At 46.2% G+C, this 19,638-nt stretch overlaps 1 protein-coding gene across 4 annotated transcripts in view; it reads right to left on the reverse strand.

Moving 5' to 3' along the window:
• The window catches only part of LOC138758445 (ras GTPase-activating protein nGAP-like), an 84,635-nt gene that overhangs the window by 5,845 nt on the left and 59,152 nt on the right, over positions 1–19,638 (reverse strand). For all 4 annotated transcript variants that reach the window (XM_069927361.1, XM_069927362.1, XM_069927363.1 and 1 more), the window contains 6 exons: positions 16,937–17,081; positions 15,292–15,528; positions 11,000–11,201; positions 6,156–6,256; positions 4,333–4,702; positions 1,812–1,943 (listed from right to left, as the gene is read on the reverse strand). In XM_069927361.1, the coding sequence (XP_069783462.1) occupies positions 1,812–1,943; positions 4,333–4,702; positions 6,156–6,256; positions 11,000–11,201; positions 15,292–15,528; positions 16,937–17,081 (1,187 nt within the window). The remainder of the gene's footprint in view (positions 1–1,811; positions 1,944–4,332; positions 4,703–6,155; positions 6,257–10,999; positions 11,202–15,291; positions 15,529–16,936; positions 17,082–19,638) is intronic.

Consider the following 19,638-nt stretch of genomic DNA (forward strand, 5'->3'; position numbering starts at 1 on the left):
AGATTTCAAGTTCAAGTTTATTATCATCTGACTGTACATTTACAACCTCTCCAGGCCATGGTACACACACAAAAACAATACTCACATAAATAATAAAATACATATATATATAAATATTTGGGTTTTTTTCTGCTCTCTGTGTTGCACAGTCATGTTGTTTACATGTCTTTATTTGTTTACACTGTGTGATACACTGCTGTAGCAGGAAGCAGACACAAAACTCGAGAAAGACTATACAACAGGCTTTATTCAGTTAAAAGTCTCTGCTACAGTGGTAGCTGTACTGGTGGCTCCCGAGTGACTGGCTCAGGATTATATCCGGGGCAGTTGATTGACAGCTGGCCGGGAGGAGTTAGGTCTATTCAGGTCATCTGATTGACAGCCGGCTTGGTTTAGTTTGTCTGCAGGTACAGAGATCGCCCCCTGCAGTAGGCTAGTGGTGCATCACCACACACTGTGATGGAAATGTGTTAATAATCTTTAGGTATATAAAATTCTGTATATATTTTTAGTAAAGTTATTTTGTGGGTTTGGACATAGGGACACTTACAGAGAAGCCATTTACAGAGTCGCAAAGCAACCCCAATAAATCTAGAAATGTTTGTTCATTGGAATATCTAGGACAATGATGTTGCTCAAGGAGGATCTCTAATTAAACATAAGGCTCTTTGCTTTTTAACCTATGGTGTTAGAATGGGCACTGAGATTGCAGCTGTTTAAACAAAAATAGGTTTTTGCTTGTGGTCAGCAGAAAGCTCGGAGACATTGGCTCATAAAACTTTTGGAAGAGATCATTCATATGCTTTTAGCAAATGGATGTGAAGTAACTTTGAAATAACTTCAAAGACAGCAATGATGTCATGTCACATGATTAAAGACATTTTCAGAGAACACATTACTGGAAGCAGAGACATTTTAAAACCAGTAGAAGGTGCTTGGCCATCCTGTAAGTCACACAGGATTGAAACACCATAACATTCTGTGAGTAACACAGACTGACAGTGGCTCCAGAAGGGATGGCCACTTTGCTGCTTCGCTTGGCCTTTTAAATAGCCACTTGTGACTGACCCAGTTCTGGGCAAATGAAAGCAAGATCATTCCTGTTTCTGAATCGTAACCATTGTAGTGGTGACTTCATCAGACTCATATCTGAGTTTGTGATATCATCGTGAAAGAGAACGTGTTCTGAAACCTCCATGCAAGAAGGGGAAATCATTCGTATGAACAAACAATTCTCTGAAAACTACTCTACAAGAATTTTGTGAGTTTTGAGGACTGATGCTTCATGCCTGGAGCTCAGGCTGCCAATGGTTTGAACAGGAGTCTATGCATTTGCATAGGCTGCAGAAGTTCTGAAGGTGAATCCATGGACACTCGGTGTCTCTGAAGGGACTTGCTTTTGCTTCTCTTTCATCTAATGTTAGGGACACTGTGCAATGCTTATGGTGACTCTTTGTTGGCCTTACAGCAGACAAAAATGGAAGAATATCACGAATATTACATTTTAATACATTAGCACATGACTATGAAAGGAACAATGAAACTTGAAGAGCAAGAGCCCACAAATAGCAGAGTGTTGAGATGAGAGAGGGTTTGGGAGCTAATATGGGGAGGGCCATGGCCATGAAGAGAATTTGAATAGCAATGTTTTATGAGACTGGGAGTAGTTAGCTCAGATAGCAAAGATGTACAGGAATTAGACTGAGCTCATGCTTAGCCACAGATTCACAGACAACAAATGCAATGTGGCCAACAGGTCCAGAGTGCATACAAGCGAGAATGTTGACATTGAGATGTGAGCTGATGCTGACCTTCTCAAATGGTTTGCTGCCATGATGTTCTGAGCCCGTCTGCGAGGACCAGTTCTCAATCCCAGAGTTGCGTTCCCAGGGAACTTGTGACTTTCTGAACGAATCAACTGGCATCAAGCGGGGGTGGTGGGACTGTCAAAAGAAGAAAACAGTCAGTGCGACCAGGGTACATGGATCAATAGGAATTAACTTTAATTTAATTTAATTTTTAATTTAGACATATACATACAGCCCCCTTCTACCCAAGAGCCGATGGCGCCCAATTACACCCAATTAGTTGGAGGAAATGGGAGCTTCCGGAGGCAACCCATGCAGACATGGGGAGAACGTACACGCTCCTTACAGATAACATGGGATTCACTAACAGCCCTCCATTCAGACACACCCCAAATACACCCATGTAACCGCATTAACCTACCAACCCCATGCGTCTTTGGAACATGGGAGGGAACCAGAGCACTTGGAGAAAACCCACACAGGTCATAAGGAGGACAAGCCAGAATTGAAGCCCGGTCCGCTGGCGCTGTAAAAGCTAACCGCCACACCACCTGCTCTGAGATCTCCACATACAACAAAGGTGGGTAGGGTACTGTAGAGTGAGTGGGGTGGGGCAGAGAACAAAGAGGATGACACTGACCAAATTGACCAATGGGCACTTCATTTTGATTCAGCCAGAGACATCACAATTTGCTACAATCACCATCAGTAAATGAAGGAACAATTAACTGGATTGAATTCTTCAGGAACGTGATCCCACCATCTGCCCCTCTCCTCCCCTCTCCGCCTTCTATAGGGACCCAGCTCCCTCAGTGGCTCCATTCATCCTTTCCTATTATTCTCCCCCTTGGCGTCTTCCCCTGTGTCCGCGGGAAGTGCCACATTTGCCCTCCCTCACCACCATTCGGGGCCCCCCAAACAGCCCTTGCAAGTGAAGCAACGGCTTGAATCTGCAGGAGTCATTTACTACATCTGGTGCTCCCATTGTGGCCTTCTCTACATCGGAGAGATTGGGCGCAGACTGGGAGATTGCTTTACTGAGTACCTTGGCTCTGTCCGCATCAGTGACAGGGATCTCACCGAGGTCAACCATTTCAATCCTGCTCCCCACTCCCATGCCAACATGCCTGTCCATGGCCTCATGCACTTCCAAACTAGGGCCACCCGTAAATTGGAGGAGCAAGACCTAATATTGCATCTAGATGCTCTCCAACCAGATGGCATTGACATCAACTTCTCTGGTTTCTGCTAGCCCACTCCCCATTTTCCCTCTCCTCCCCATCATTCTAGCTCCTTTCCTCCAGCTCTCCGACCCTTCCCTCTCCATTCACAGAGCCATTCCCCCTATTTTCTCTTATGCCCTCCCTCCCTTCTCCACCTGTGGGACTGTACTCCTCCCCTTCCCCTCCCCCTCACCACATTTTGCTCATACCTTGGTAAAGGCCTCAGGCCCAAAAATTTGATTTAGTACAGTGGCTCTCAAACATTTTTTTGCCACTCACATGTCCCTCAGGAACCACAGAGCATCTAAGGCATAGGATGCCACAGGTGCTCTCTGGTTAATAAGTGGGATGTGAGTGAAAAGAAAAAGGTAGAGAACCACTGAACTAGATTGAATTCTTTATTGGCCTAGGACAACCTTTTTGTTTCCACTCGCATCCCACTTCAAGTAATCCTGATGCTAATCTGTGATTAGCATCTGTGATGGCCTTAAGGTGGTAGGTGAGTGGGAAGGGAAGGTTGAGAACCACTGCTCTAGACCCAACTGTTTCTGAAATATTTTGCTTGAGAAAAATTGGCCCATTTCCTTTGGAGTTCTGAGACCGTGCACATAACGAGTCAATTAGGGACAATTAAAACAGTGGTTTTCAAACTTTTCCTTTCCACTCACCTACCACCTTAAGCAACCCCTTACTAATCACAGAGCACCAATGGCATAGGGAATAATTAAAGTGGGATGTGAGCGGAAAGAAAAGGTTGAAAACCACAGGCCTAGGATGACCACTTTTCATTTAGATTTCAGTGCCGACCAAGTGGTTACCCAAGTCCCATTTGCCAGCGCTGGGTCCACATCCCTCTAAACCAGTGGATCTCAATCTTTTTTTTTCCACTCACTTACCATATTAAATAATCCCTTACTAGCCACTGAGTATCTATGGCAGAGGTGCTCTGTGGTTAGTAAGGTGGTATGTGAGTGAGAAAATCAAAGGTTCCTGTACAATCTAAATGCCCTTTAAACATTGCAATGGTCTTCGCCTCTCCCACTTCCTCTGGCGGCTCCTTCCACACACTCACTGCTTTTATTTTGTGGACTCTGTTGCTCATTTACTGTTTAAATAATTTTTCTCTCCCCTCAACTCTATGCCCTCTAGTTTTAGATTCCCATCTCCTTTGACTATTTACTGCATCCATGCCCCTTTGACAGACATTTTGTTGAAAATATTAATCCATTTTTCAGATTGCTACAATGGAAATTCGTGCCAGCTGGCCGAGTGAAGCTTGCTGGGGTGGAGTGATCAGTTACCTGCATTTTCGGACGGAGGCTGATGTGTGTGCGGGAGTGAGGTGACTTCATGGAGTGGCCTCCAGAACTCGGCATCTTGGTCAAGGTGCTGTAGGGCCTGTCCCGCATGTTGGCGACGGTGTCCTGGTCGGGCTGACCTCCCTTGCCAAGGCCAGACTGCCAGGTTGACTGCTTCTGCAGCAGGCTGGGCCTCTTGCGTGCCGGGGCACTCTGGGTCCGCTTGACGGTGGCCGCACTGTTGCTTGGCAATCTGCCGCAGTCCAATTGCTGCTCCTCTGCGGTGGACTTCTGCAAGCTCAGCAAGGAAGCGCTGACTGCGGGAACGTCCCTGGGGGCCACGTAGGTGGGTTTGTCCTCCCGGTTGTAAGAGCTGGAAGAGAATTGAACCGTGACCTCTCCAATTTCCATTCACCCCTTTCTTTCCTGTCCTTCTCTCTTTTTTTCTCTCTCTCTCTCTCCTTTCCTCCTGCTCCCTCTTCCCTCTCTTATCAGAGAGCTGCCCTCCCACCCCCCCCCAACACCTTAGCTTAGGTACATGAGTGCAGTCAAGTTTATAGGAGATGTCAGGGTAAGTCTTTTTACACAGAGAATAGTAGGAGCAAAAGAAGGAGTAAGGTGCACCTTCTGTCTGATAGCCTACAGGTCACCCTTGGGCAAGGTGTAGTCTCTGTTTAGCCTCCCAATCAGGGTCAGGTGAAGCTATGGTTTGCAGATGGTGGATGGTTCATACAAGCAGATTCTACAAATTGAAAAACTAAAAAAGCTGGGAAGATGAATCTGCTGATCAATGGCCAGGATTTACCTGTCCAGTACGGACACTGCAACTGAAGACAGCAACAGGAAACCACTGCAGTATTTTTCCCTTGTATAATCATGAACTCAACATTGATCATGGTCTCAGCTCAAAGATGGATCTTTCACTGATGGAGAATAGGGGAGGCAGCATCTACAATTCAGGGGGTCAGCGATAATGACGGATGGAGAGACATGATCGTCCACGCCGAATGGCAAGACACATGAATGAATGATAGATTGAGTAAATGCAAGTAGACTGTTTTTCCACTGAGGGTAGGTAAGATACAAATCAGAGGACATGGGTTAAGGGTGAAAGGGGAAAAGTTTAAGGGGAACATGAGGAGGAAATTTTTCACACAGAGAGCAGTGAGAGTGTGGAATGAGCTGCCAGCTGAAGTGGTGAATATGGGCTCAATTTTAACATTTAAGAAAAATTTGGACTGGTACATAGATGGAAGGGGTATGAAGGGATATGGTCCTATTGCAGGTCAGTGGGACGAGGCAAAAAAAATAGTTTGGCACAGTCTATAAGAGCAAAAGGCCTGTTTCTGTGCTATAATGTTTTGTGGTTCCAAGTCTCTTCGACAGATATGAGGTGTTCACTAATTGAAAGAGCAAGAAGGGGGAAAGGTTGTGGCCCATCTCACACTCTTGAGTTCCAGACTCAGCCAAGATGTTAATACTTTGAATGTACAGGGGTTGGTATTGTTACTAAACATAATTCAGCTACACTTTATAAATGCCAAAATTTGATTAATAAGACCATGTGAAACTTTGGAGCAGAAGTAAGCCATTCAGCCCATTCCATCTGTCCCCACCATTCAATCACGAGCTGATCTACTTTCTCACTCAGCCCCACTGCCCGACCTTCTCCCCATAGCCTTTGATGTCCTGGCTAATCAAGAACCTCTCAATCTTAAATATGCCCATATATCTTGAGACTGAGCAGTCTTTTTTTTTAATAATTGTGAATTAAAAAGTGGAGAAATGTTGGAAGCCTTTGTCTCTTCATAATTAACCAGCCATACCTGCATTCTGGTTGATGTATCAGCGGTGTGTGTGGATTCTCTATGGAATGGGTAATCGCATTGAGGATGTCAGGGAGAGGCTTCAGCTTGTTGAGTTTGTGCTGTAAATGACGTGATGGGATGATCATTGGAAAGAGACGGTAAAAGGGAAAACGTTAGCGACAGTTCGGGGTTCATCAGCATGTCTGCAAGTCACAAACACAGCAATCTTATCGGGCCAAGTTCCGCCCACAGCTTGGGATTTAAATGAACTTTAATGAAACAATCTGGAATAAAAAGTAAAACTAACCATGTGTTATCCAGAGGACTCACCAAGATTTTTCTTCCTGGGTGTATTTTATGGATTTTGGACTGTTGATCGTGAAAATCACCTTAAAATGTTGCTCGATGTTTTTTTTCTTTAAATGGTTAAAAAACACTTTTTTTAATCTCTTCTATTTTTAAGATTTCCTGTCATATTTTAAGTCAACTTCAAGCAGACAAAACCGTGAGGTGCAACGTGTCGTTGAAAATTCATTTCCTGCATTCGCACTTGGACGTCTTCCCTGCTGATCCTGGTGCCGTCGGTGATGAACACAGTGGAAGGTTTCACCAGGACCTTGCGACCATGGAAAAGTGGTATCCATCAGTGCTGGTCAACTATTATTGGACACTGGCATGAGAAATATCAGATACTGAGTACAAACAAACATCAGCAGCAGAACGTTTTAAGGCCAGTTGAACTAACGCAACGTGTCAGCATCATTATGCAATTAAAAAATGCTAAATTCAATAAAAGCTGATGTTTCTCCAACTTTCTACATGATATAGCAAATCTGAAATTATCTTTGCATTCATCTTGAAAATTTCTATCACAATCCCCAATTTCTTTCAGGAAGCAAACCTTCTGAAAAAAAATGTTGTCCCTCCTTTCCACCACAACAAGATCCCAAACCCGTAACAAAGCTCCCTCAGCAATGAGGAATTCATCCGTGAAGAATGGGGGGGGGCAAATTAAAGGTTTGGGGGAAACAGGCGGGGAAGTAGAGCTGAGACCACACTCAAGATTGGCTTTGGCCTTATTGAACAGAAGAGGAGGTTCGATGGGCCAGATGGCTGACTCCTTCTTCCTTATGATCTCATTGCCCTTGTGTTATTCAGCAATGCCAATCCCCAAAGAACTCCATGTTGGTATTCACACACTTGGCACCGTAGTCTGGGAAAATACCAACTTGGTACATTAACAAGTTTCTAACCAGGTCCCAGCCTGAATCAGACTGATTCATCCTTGAAGAACATTCAATTTTCTTGTTCTCTACAGCAGCAAGTCTCTCCACACCACAGACACCTGGATTCAATCCTGACTCTCTATGTGGAGTTTACACGTCTCTCACATGTCTGCTTGGGACTTGGCTGGGACTTCCAGTTTCCCAAACCATGTTGTTTTCAAGGTTATTTGCCCATTATAAATTGCCCCTAGTATAGTGGTTCTCAACCTTTCTTTATTCCACTCACATACCAACTTACTAATTACCCAGCCTATGCATCCTACATCATAGATGCTCTGTGCTTAGCAAGGGATTACTTAAGGTGGTATGCAAGTGGGGAAAAGAAAAGGTTGAGAACCACTGCCCAAATGTGTAGAGTTCCATCCCAAAACCTTGACTGTCATGATGCTCTGTATTCTTCCAGCACTCTGCGTGTTGCTCTAGAGCAGGGGTGTCAAACTCAAATTCACGGAGGGCCAAAATTAAAAACTTGGACTAAGTCGAGGGCCGAACTAAATATTTAGTGAAAATTTTCAACAACATCTGCATGTTTTCTCTTCTTTCAACATATGTAATGTTAAACTTTTTCTTATTAAAATAAATGTTTAATAATAGTTTTGGATAAACTCTTTCCAGAAGCATTAACAAATGAGAAATAAAATATTCAATAAATAATATTTCTCTATAGAGGATTTGTCAAATGTTGCTAGTGTGCTGTCGAATAGTAAAATCTGAGGGCTATTGAGAATGTGGGAGAATAACATGATTCCTGAAACAATCAAATGGGTGACTGATTGTGGGCATGAACTCTAGCAGGGTTATTTGCCATGCCCTTTTTCCATTGGTACAGATATCCTTTGATTTACACACTTTTCAAGTTTTATGCCTAATGAGCTTGTATCCAGGTGCAGGACCATTTTTAACCAGGAATATATTTATCACTGTGACATGAAACTATTGGAAGATCATTTTATCCTGAGATTAAAGTTTATAATACTTACTCAGGCCTGTGTGCGGGAGGGCGGGGTTTGCGGGCGATCGGGTTGATCAACGACAGTGCGGGGGCATCGGCTCTCGCTCAGGGCGGCATCTCGGCGAATCAGCGGCCCCGTCACCGTGAGTCGCGGATCGGCCTGCGGCAGGGAGGGGGAGTGGGCAACGGTCCTGGCGAGGTCAGGCCCGAGGCCTCCGGTTCCGGGCGCTGGGAAGCGGCCTTGGCTTCCCCTGACACCGGTCAGGCCCCAAAACCAGAGTCCAAGGTGAGACCCTGCAACGTAAACAGAGGAGGTGGGGGCGATTAGCAGGCTGACAGCAATGCATTCTGGGATTTGTTGTATTACTGTGCATGCGCTATACTGGCGCGGCGGCCAGCAGGCCACCTCTAATACATTTTTGAAATGATCTTGCGGGCCAAATATAATTATATTGCGGGCCAAATTTGGCCCGCAGGCCAGAGTTTGACATGTGTGCTCTAGTGTGTCGGTGACACTGGATACCAACCATTTTCAAAAGGTTTGCTTCTTGAAAAAAAAATTGGGGATTATGACAGACAACTTCGAGCAGAAAACAAAGATAATTTCAGATTTGCCGCAGCACATTGGAAGTTGGAGAAACATTAAATGATCTTTTATTGAATTTAACTTTAAAATCTATACTCACCACTAATTGTTACAAGTATCGCAGCTGTTGCGACATTGACAAGACATTTCTGCTGTATTGAACCTTCCTGAAGACCATAGATGCTACTGTTAGGTGCACTCACTGTGCTATTGCCTGAAGAACATGTGTTTCTTTCTTTGGCTTGGCTTCGCGGACGAAGATTTATGGAGAGGTAATGTCCACATCAGCTGCAGGCTCGTTTGTGGCTGACGAGTCCGATACGGGACAGGTAGACACAGTTGCAGCGGTTCCAAGGGAAAATTGGTTGGTTGGGGTTGGGTGTTGGGTTTTTCCTCCTTTGTCTTATGTCAGTGAGGTGGGCTCTGCGTTCTTCTTCAAAGGAGGTTGCTGCCCGCTGAACTGTGAGGCGCCAAGATGTACGGTTTGAGGTGATATCAGCCCACTGGCGGTGGTCAATGTGGCAGGCACCAAGAGATTTCTTTTGGCAGTCCTTGTACCTCTTCTTTGGTGCACCTCTGTCTCGGTGGCCAGTGGAGAGCTCGCCATATAACACGATCTTGGGAAGGTGATGGTCCTCCATTCTGGAGACATGACCTACCCAGCGCAGTTGGATCTTCAGCAGCATGGATTCGATGCTGTCGGCCTCTGCCATCTCGAGTACTTCGATGTTAGGGATGAAGTCGCTCCAATGAATGTTGAGGATGGAACAGAGACAACGCTGGTGGAAGCGTTCTAGGAGCAGTAGGTGATGCCAGTGTTTAATCATTTATGGTTTTTCACAGCCGTTGCGATAATTTCCCATCGATAATTTTTGCACTTACCTTACGGAGTGGCCGTTCACCCCGGAAGGATGTTAACACTGCATACCTGAATCGCGGTAGTTTCAAAGGCTGGACGTGGGTTGACGTCGACCATGAGGTAAGCCCTGCATGTGACATACAGTGCCACTGCGTCGACGTCATCAATGACATGTCGTGCACGCCATATTCATTAGCCTATTGCGGTGGACTGCCGGCAGTTCAGTTCAGACTGCAGGCAGTCTGTAAAAATGCCCAGGGCTGCCGCAGGAAAAATTTCGGAACGGGAATGAGCCACGAACGTTTTATATAGCCCCCGTTGCAGGAATTTTTGAAAATTCTCCATTATGTAAAAATCATAAATGTACTGCACGGCATCTGTATATGCGAGCTGCCTTTCTAGCCTGCCTGCATCTATCCTGATTAAGCATGCCTTGGTCTAAGACCATATTTGCATAGCACTTGCCCAGGTATTCTTGAACTGACCAAAACAGTTTGTTTTGTGGGCAATATACCAGTAGACCCACACTGGCCCACTTTCTAACTACCACATCTACATGATCAGTTAAACTGGAAAGACGCAGATTTTGTTTCATTGAACACTTTTGCTCTGTCCAATGCAGTAACAGGGGCTTCCCAGTGGCCATCCATTTTCATTCCACACATCAACCCCATCCTCCTGCACTGCCAAACCATCAGCAAATTTGAGGAACAACGCCTTGTATTCTGACTGGGCACTCTCTAACAAGACATGACGTTGGAATCAGAAAATCGGTTATAACTATATTTAAAATAGAAGAATTTTAAATTAATATTCATGATCAACAGTCCAAAATCCATACATGCCAAAAGTGTTCAGAAAGTCTTTGTTGTCCAGTGTTATTGGTAGAGTTGGGTTGAAAGTACGGAAAATAAAATTGGGTGATATAAATTGTAGCTTGATAGCCTCTGGTCCAAAGGACCTGTTTCCATTCTTGCATAATTTGATGACAAAGTTCAATCCCAGGCAAGTTGTTGGAAATTTCCTTTGGATTCTCCTCAGTCTTGGAGAATTAAACTAAATGGCCAAAAATGACCAACCACAGCTCCTGCAGGACATCTACCTTGACTACTCATTCATGGTGGAACCAAGACTAGATATACCCATGGTGGAACCAGGACTGATATGAGAGAGCAGTACCTCGTCCAGGCGAGGGATGATGTCACAGAGAAGGGAGTGCAGGATGGAAAGTTCAAGCCCGAGGTCGATGCAGCCTTCAAACTCCGAGCTGTTCATGTTAGGCATTGAATTGGAAATGTTCGTCAGGAAGGTTTTCATGTTCTCCCCGTTTGACACCAGGAAGTCATCCATGAAGGTCATGTACCCTTCCTTGTCTTCAAACCTGTGTGGCAAGCACAAACCTGAGTTCAGCAATCTCTGGGAATGATGTGCCATGAAGATAGATCTTGAACATTCCACACAGGCCCACTTTCCAACTACCACATCTACATGATCAGTTGAACTGGAAAGGCGCAGATTTTGTTTCATTGAGCACTTTTGCTCTGCCACTGCAGTAATAAGGACCTCCCAGTAGCCATCCATTTTCATTCCACACCCCATCAGCAAATTTGAAGAATAACACCTTGTATTCCGAATGGGGATTTTCCAACAAGACAGCATTAACATTGACTTTTCCAGTTTCCATTAAACCCCTCCCTGAGTCTCTCTCTTTCCCCATATCTTTCTGTCCTCCCGTCCCTTCTCTCTCCGTTCAGAGAGCTTCCTAGTCCCCTTCTCAGCTTTTATACTCAGTAAAAACACACAGAAATACTGGAGGAAATCAGCCAGTCTCACAGCGTCCATGGGAGGTAAAGATATATTACCCACACAAAAGCAGGAAGGCATCTTAATTAAAGACCACAATAGATGTTAATTAGAGATGATAAGAGGAAAGGTGAGAATTGATTTCGGCTTTGCCAAAGGAGAAAGAGGGAAAAGGGAAGAGAGAGGGAGCTAGAGGGAAGAATTGGTGGGGGGTGGGGGGCAGGGGGGTGGTAGGGAGGTTTAACAGAACCAGATAGATAGGTCAATGTTAATGTCATACGGTTGGAGGGCGTCCAGACGGAAGATGATGTGTTGTTCCTCCCATTTGTCTGGAAGTGCATGTGACCATGGGCAGACATGACATGGGTGACCACTGTGAGATCCACGCTATTGTTGTTGCATTTTTGGTTTATATTTGCCCGGAACGTCAGTGATATATCTTTACCTCCTATGACTGCAAGACCGGCTGAGTTCCTCCAGTATTTCTGGGTCCCTATCTCCACTCACCTTTTACTCTCTTCTACTCTACCAGCCATTTCAACCTATGGTATCTTGCACCTCAACCTTGCCCCTTCCTCCCTCTTCTCCTCGCATCCCCCCTTTTTTGTTTGGATGCCTGCTTTGCTTTATGTTTAATGTTTGCCTCAGGAGCAAAACCTTGGTTAAACGTTACTTCCTCAAGATGCTGCGTGACCTGCTGAGTTTCCCCAGCACTTTTGTGCATTGTTCTCATTAGACACGTTTAAGCTGCAGCACCCAGGTGACCCTCCTGGGACCCAGGTCCGATTACTGGGGCAAAGGTGCCTCCAGCACCTTTTAAGCTGCAGGGGGGTGGACCCATTAAATCGCCAACCCGAATCGTCACACACTCACGGGAACTATCGATAAATCTCCCCCACCACCCTCCCCACCGGCCGTCAGTCACCTCCCCCCCCCCCCACCCATTAGTCCACCACCCACCTTCAATCACCATCTCCATCAGTCACCCTTCCCCCCATCCATCGCAACCCCCACCGTCAATCAACACCCACCCCATCAATCGCAGCCCCACCCCCCCAGCAACATCCCGCTTCCGCGAACGTTGAGCCGTCACAACTGGAGTGGCGTTCACAGCAGTGGCAGTTTGCGGCCTCCCACTCTACCCCCTCCACAGCAGCGACCCCTCTCCTCTCCCCCCCCCCCCACACCGCAGCAGCGACCCCTCTCCTCTCCCCACCACAGCAGTGACCCCTCTCTCCACCCCCTCCCGATCGTGGCAAGCACTTCAGCAAGAGCTAATGTCACAGGAGTAACGGGGTCGACCATTTTCCTGTTCAAGCCCCTGATACACGAGACCTAAGTAAGTTTAACTGCATTCCCTGACCACCTCCGAGGTGGATTTGGACCAAGCTGACAGGTCGGACCCTTTCAAGATGCTACGTGAATGGGGCGCTAACCTGACAAATTGCCTGGTTAACCCCATTTTACATGGCAGCTTGAAAGGCCCTATTGTCAAACTCTTGTTGACACTTTTCTTCAAACAAAGCAGACAAGCCTGGACTCTGATAACATAAGCTCCCATTGAAAACCAAGTTTGCAAAAGCACAACAGCTTTGTTTAAAATAGCAGCTCACTGGGTGAAAAAGACTGCAGGGGCAGGTCACAGCAAGAATACAGTTAAACAGGAAATCTGCAGATGGTGTGATTATGGTGCAATACACAAAAATTACTGAAAATATTTAGCAGATCTCGCAGCAGACGTAGGAAGTAATGGGTAACCAATGTTTTAGGCTTGAAACCTTCATCAAGGTTTAAGCTAAAAACAGGCAGGTGGGGAGAGGAGAGGAGAGAAGGGAAGAAAGGCCAGGGAGAGGAGCACAGTCTAACAGGTCAGGGGTGTTTGTAGGTGTGAGGGCAGAAGGGAAAAAAAACTGAGGAGTGATGGGGAAGGGTGTTAGCTCTTTGAATGGAGACGGAGGGGGTGGGGGTCTGGAGGAAAGGGAGACAGAGGGAGAGAGAGAGAGAGAGAGAGTGAGAGAGAGAGATTGAGAGAGAGAGAGAGAGAGAGAGAGAGAGAGAGAGAGAAAGAGAGAGAGAGAGAGAGAGAGAGAGCAGTAAGGGGCCGAACCAAAACCGGAGAAGTCGATGATAATGGTTGGATGGATTATTAGTGTTGTTCCTCCAATATGGCTTCAGTATGGCAGTGCATGAGGCCATGGACAGACACGTCGATTTGGGAATGGGGTGTGGAATTGAATCCACTTGTGAAGGGATTGCTGCTATTTACAATGGCATCACGACCCCCCCCCCCCCCCCCACCCATGGACGAGTGTACCGAGTGCAGAAGTAATAGGTGTGTGTTCATTGTATGTCCAGGGTGGCGGCAGCAACACTGAGCTGGGGTAGGGGGTAGCGGCGGTAGCTGGGGGGCGGTGGGGCAGAGCCAGCACTAAGCAGTGGGGTGGGGGTGGGAGGGGTCTGACCGGAGGGCATTAGAAGGTTCAGAAAATAAATGAGTATCGAGTTTTAGCCTTGTTGGTACCATTCATACTTGTCAGCTGGACTTACGGAAAATGTTTTTGTTGTTATAACTACAGGGATATTTTTATAAAAATTAGTAAATTTCTCCTGAAACACTGCACAAAAATATTTATAGACAGTCATTTTGATGTCACCCCCTCTGATGGTGTCACCCGATACGGTCCACACCCCCCCCAAGTGATGTTAGTGGGCTATTTAGGCCAAGTCTTCACTCGTCTTAACCCAACAGCATCCAAAACCCAGCAGAATGTGGATCAATTAATTCAATAGGGGAGGGGAGAGCGTACAGGATGGAAACAGGCCCTTCAGCCCTTCGGTGCACACCGACTATCAAGCAAACACTAATTTGCACTCATCCAATTATATTGTCCCTGTATTCAATAAACAGCATGGTTAGTGCAGCGGCCAGCACAATGCAATCACAGCATGGGTTTCCTCCTGGTGCTCCAGTTTCCTTCCACCTTTCAAATGCATTCGGGATCTGTAGGTTAATTGGGTGGCACAGGCTCGCTGGGTGGAAGGGCCTGTTACCGTTCTGTACGTCTAAATTAAAAATACATTTAATTTCAGTAGTTCTCCCTAGATTAATGATAGAAACATTATACCCTGCTCTCTTTGACTTACTGATACAGCATACACTGCATTTATTTTTAATTTTTGCATTACTTTGCTATACTTAAGAGGAGGTTGACTTGTCTGGTGTAACCTGAAGGATTACTCAACAGATCAGACAGGGAGCTGGTCATGACAAAAGGATTTTCCACGTGCTTGAAACCTGGAGGGCCCAGACATCATGCCAAATGACACCACCTTGTCAATCAATTTCAGACCCACTCACAGTTAATGAACGACATCTTAAGTCACACGGCCTACCTGGGCCATGGGCAAACTCACTCTCTGTTCCCCTTGGAATCCCTGTGTAAAAGTTGACCCCCCCCCCCCACAAATTTGACCTGAAAAATTGGTCCAAAAAAACCTGACTATTTCATGAATTTATACTGTAGATCATGCTTCTTTCGATATGTGACAATGAAAGGAAACTTTGAACCTTCAATTTGTTCTCCCACCACACCTGGATAGCACGTACAAAAAAGCTTCACATTGTGTCCCGGTTCCCATGATAATAAACAATGCAAGACAGCACCTACTTGGTCAAGTTGGCCAAGTTTTGAATGACCTTGGCAATGAGAGTGAGGGTCCGCGCTGTGCTGTCGTTGGGGTACTCCTGGGTAAGGTTGAAGAGGCTGGGAGACATGATCGCTGGACACAGGAACCGCAGAAACAGTGAGGCACAGATCATCCTCTGCCCAATGTCCGCCTTGCCCCGCTTCACACACTCTTGCTGCCAGGCTGCGAACACCTGCCGCAACTCGTCCGGGAAGCCACTGAAAGTGAGACACGTGCAAAGGTTGGTGAGGGCCAGCACAAGAGAGCGCCTAGGCCCAGTAGTGGTCAAAATAAATGGCATCAAGGAAGTCTCGCGAGAGCTGGCCTTTGTGGCCACCATGTTGTATTTGGCATTGTATAATTGAGAGCGAACGAGAGGACGAGGAAAGAGGATGAGTGTACCAAGTAGGTGTGTGTTCCTTGTGTGTCCAGGTTGGTGGTGGCAGTGCTGAGTGTGGAGGGGTGTGGCCTTCAAGTGGATCCCCCCCCCCTTCGTGGCCCCCCTGCAAGTAGCGCCCCGGGTATGTCCCATGTCTGCCATACCCTAGGTACAACCCTGGTGAGGGCAGCGCCCAGCTGGAGATCCGGTGGGGCATGGAAACCAGCAGAGACCACGGGGGGCTCGGCACAGGGCTGCAGAGGTATGAGTGGACGGGACATCAAGTCTCCGCAATGTCCTCTTCCGCTCTCGTGGTCCACTGACTCAAATAGGGTTGAAAGTGGCCCACGGACAGGTTCCACCTGAATCAAATGGGCGATGCTAGCAGTCTTTGGGCTCTTGGATCGCCAAGCAAGTTCCCAGGCTACTAAAGGGGGCCTCTGATCTCAAGAAAGCACAGAAACAGACCCTTCAGCCCTTCTATTATATAGAATACAGAACATAGAATAATAAAGCACAGTACAGGCCCATTGGCCAACAATGTTGTGCTGACCTAAATACCTAAAATAAAATTAAACCCTCTGTTAACTCTGTTAATTAAAAATTAAAGGGTTGGTCACCCTTGGTCTAACCCAAGAATACAGGGAATAAAGAGATTTAGTTTAATGTGGCATTCTGTTCAGCACAGATATTGTGGACCGAAGGGCCTGTCCCTGTGTGGTACTCTTTACAGCTTAGATAGAAAGGAGGAGGAAATCATTTGAGCCTATAAACCTTTGGAATTTTCTCTCCCCTTGTTCGACCTGTGACAGGACGGTCAATTACTGCGAGGTCTTTTATCTGGGCCTGCTGCAGAATCAGAACTTATTGTCATGAACACGTCACGTCAACGCAAGAGGGATTGACAACAGAGCAAATTGCACACGACGTCTTGGCTGGAAGCGACAACTATTCTCTCTTCTCTCACTGCCGCAGAGTTCCTCAAGCAGATTGTGCCTGGCTTTGTTTCCAACATCTGAAAGTCTCCTGTGCGTCCAAAGCTTCACGTTGTATCTCGGTACATGTCACGGTCAGCAATTCATTTCGAATCCTCAAAGGGACGGGGCATGTTAAGTGCAACTGAAATGCTGAATTTTGAGACATTTTCAAGCAAGATAGATTCCTGGAATGCAGGAATCTAGGCACGAGGAACGTTTTGAATTAACGGAAGGGTTTTGAAGCCGACACCTTTGGTGTGAGGAACTTACCATTGGGAGTCCATTATTCGACTGAATGCATCTTCACAGCTTTCCATCATATTCGATTGGTTTTCCAATGCATCGTTAGGCGAGCACTTGTTTGGATCGACCTCATAACTTTGTTCAGGATTGTACAGCCTTATCACGAAGTCTCCTGGAGATCGGTCGACAGTACTTTAGCATCCATTCTCCATAATCAGCACAAACATGAGCCCCTTGGCTGTCCACCGCAATAGCGTGGCTCTCCAAGTGCCCACCCGTTTCAATTCCCCACCCCATTCCCTTGCCGACACGTCTGCCCATGGTCTGAGGCCAGTGCAAATTGGAGGAGAAACATCTCATATTCCCGCTGGGTGCCCTCCAACTGGATGGCATTAACACTGGCTTTTCCGGTTTCTGTTAAACCTTCCTGTCCCGTCTTCTCCCATCTGCCTCCTTTCCTCAAGTTCTCTCTCTCCCTTCCCTCTTTCTCCTTTCACAGAGCCAAAATCAATTTTCACCTCTCCTCATCTTATCCAATGAACACCTTCTGGGTGTTGGTCAGTCTACTCCCCCTTTCCCTCTCGTCTTCAAATTAAGATGCCTCTCTACTTTTTGCTTATTACCTCATAGGATTTCTGTGTGTGTTTTAACTACAATCTCAGCATCTGCAAACTTTCATGCTTCACTCAGCATTAACATTTGCCAGAGAAATCTAATACTTCCGTGTTCCTCCCCCTTCCTTCGATCTACCCTCCCTCTTTCCCTCTCTTCAGGAGTATGTGAGTGGTCCAAGGGGGAAATGTCTGTAAAAACACAGAAATGTTGGAGAAACTCAGAAGATCTCACAGCGCCCATAGGAAGTAAAGATATATAAGCGACGATTTGGGCCTGAGCCCTTCTTCAAGGTCAGATTGGAAAGGGTCTTCTAAGAATTCCAAAAGATCCTTTCTATCCAGGACACAGTATCTTTGACCCATCGTCATCAGGAAGAAGGTACGGAAGCATCAAAATCAGGACTGCCAGGCTGGGAAATAGGTTCTTTCCGCAGACTATGATATCCTGTAACTGAGTAAATCTCCCCAAAATATTTTTAATTTTAATTTCAAATTACAGCACGGTAGCAGACCCTTCTGACCCACGATCCCGGGCTGCCCAAATACACCAATTAACCTGGAGGGTGGTGGGGAACCAGAGCGCCCACAGGAAGAACATACAAACTCCTTTCAGACAGCACCGGATTCAATCCCAGGTCCCTGGCACTGTAATAACATTGGAAGTCAACACGAAAATCTGCAGACACTGTGTTGAAGTTAAAAACACACAAAGCTGGAGAAACTCAGCAGGTCAAGCAGTGTCCTTTATATATATATACATCGGAGAGACTGGGTGCAAATTGGGAGATCGCTTCGCTGAGCCCCTCCACTCCGTCTGCTACAGACCTCCCAGTAGCTAACCATTTCAGTGCTGTGTCACACTCCCACACTCACATATCAGTCCATGGACTTAAGTACTATTCCATTAAGACCACCCACAAATTGGAGGAACGACACCTGATTTTCCGTCTGGGCACCCTCCAGCCAGATAGCATTAACATAGACTTTTCTGGTTTCTGCTAACCTACTCTCCTCTTCCCCCTCCCCCCTTCCCTCCCCCTCCCCTTGATCACTGCTGTCTCTTCCCTCCCTTCTCCACCTATCGCCTCCTGCCTTTGCGACCACACCTCCCCTCCCTGCTGACATTTTTCCATAGTTTGATGAAGGGCTCAAGCCTGAAATGTCGGTGATGTATTTTTACCTTTCCTATATTTGACCTGCTGAGTTTCTCCAAGATTGTGTTTTCACTTCACCCACGGTGTCTGCAAGTTTTTGTGTTTTACTTATGATAACTATGTATTGCGTATGAGTGCGCACCGTGGTCTATGGAAATGCTATTTCATCAGGTTGGTGACGTCCAGTCAGATGATAATAAATTTGAACTTGAATCCAGTTTGGTAAGAAATATTTGGACACAAAGCTATTACAGCACCAGCAACCTGACTTCCAATCCACTGCTGTCTGAGAGGAGTTTGCATGTTCTCCCTGTGTCTGTGTGGGTTTCCTCTGAGTGCTCCAGTTTCCTCCCACCCTTCAAAGTACTGGGTTAGTTGGTTAATTGGTCACGTGTGTCCTTTGGCCACATAGACTTGTGGGCTGGAAGGGCCTGTTACTGTGTGGTGTCTCTAAATTATTTTTAAACATTGACCAGAACTCGCATGGTCTAGCCACATAAACACCATAGTTACAAAGGCACAGTGTCCTTTTCTGATGTCCTCTTCTCCTGAATAGTAGCTTAAAATGAAATTCTTGTTCCTCCATTGTTTCTGGTTCTATACCCTGAAATTGTTCCCAATAGGATTGTCAGAGCATCTTTGTCAGAAGGGCTTCAATAGCTCAAACCGGGCTCAGAACCTCAACTGCTCACTCGCTCTCTCCCACTGTGTTCCTCCAGAAGAGAGTGTGTTTAGTTCACTACCATCTTCTTAAGGGCGTTTCGGGATAGGCAATAAATAAATAAATAAATAAGAAAAAAACCATGATCTGAATGAATGGCCTGAGGGTGTTGTGGTATATTCCTGATTCTCTTAAGGTGCCCCTACAAGGGCTGAGTTAGGCAGGAGGTCTCATCCAAGTTGTCAGCCACTGCTATTCTGCGTCTGGCCACTAGATGGTGGCGGTAAGCTTCCATGTGCT

This window comes from Narcine bancroftii, chromosome 3 (genome assembly GCF_036971445.1).
Source record: "Narcine bancroftii isolate sNarBan1 chromosome 3, sNarBan1.hap1, whole genome shotgun sequence".
NCBI lineage: Eukaryota > Metazoa > Chordata > Chondrichthyes > Torpediniformes > Narcinidae > Narcine > Narcine bancroftii.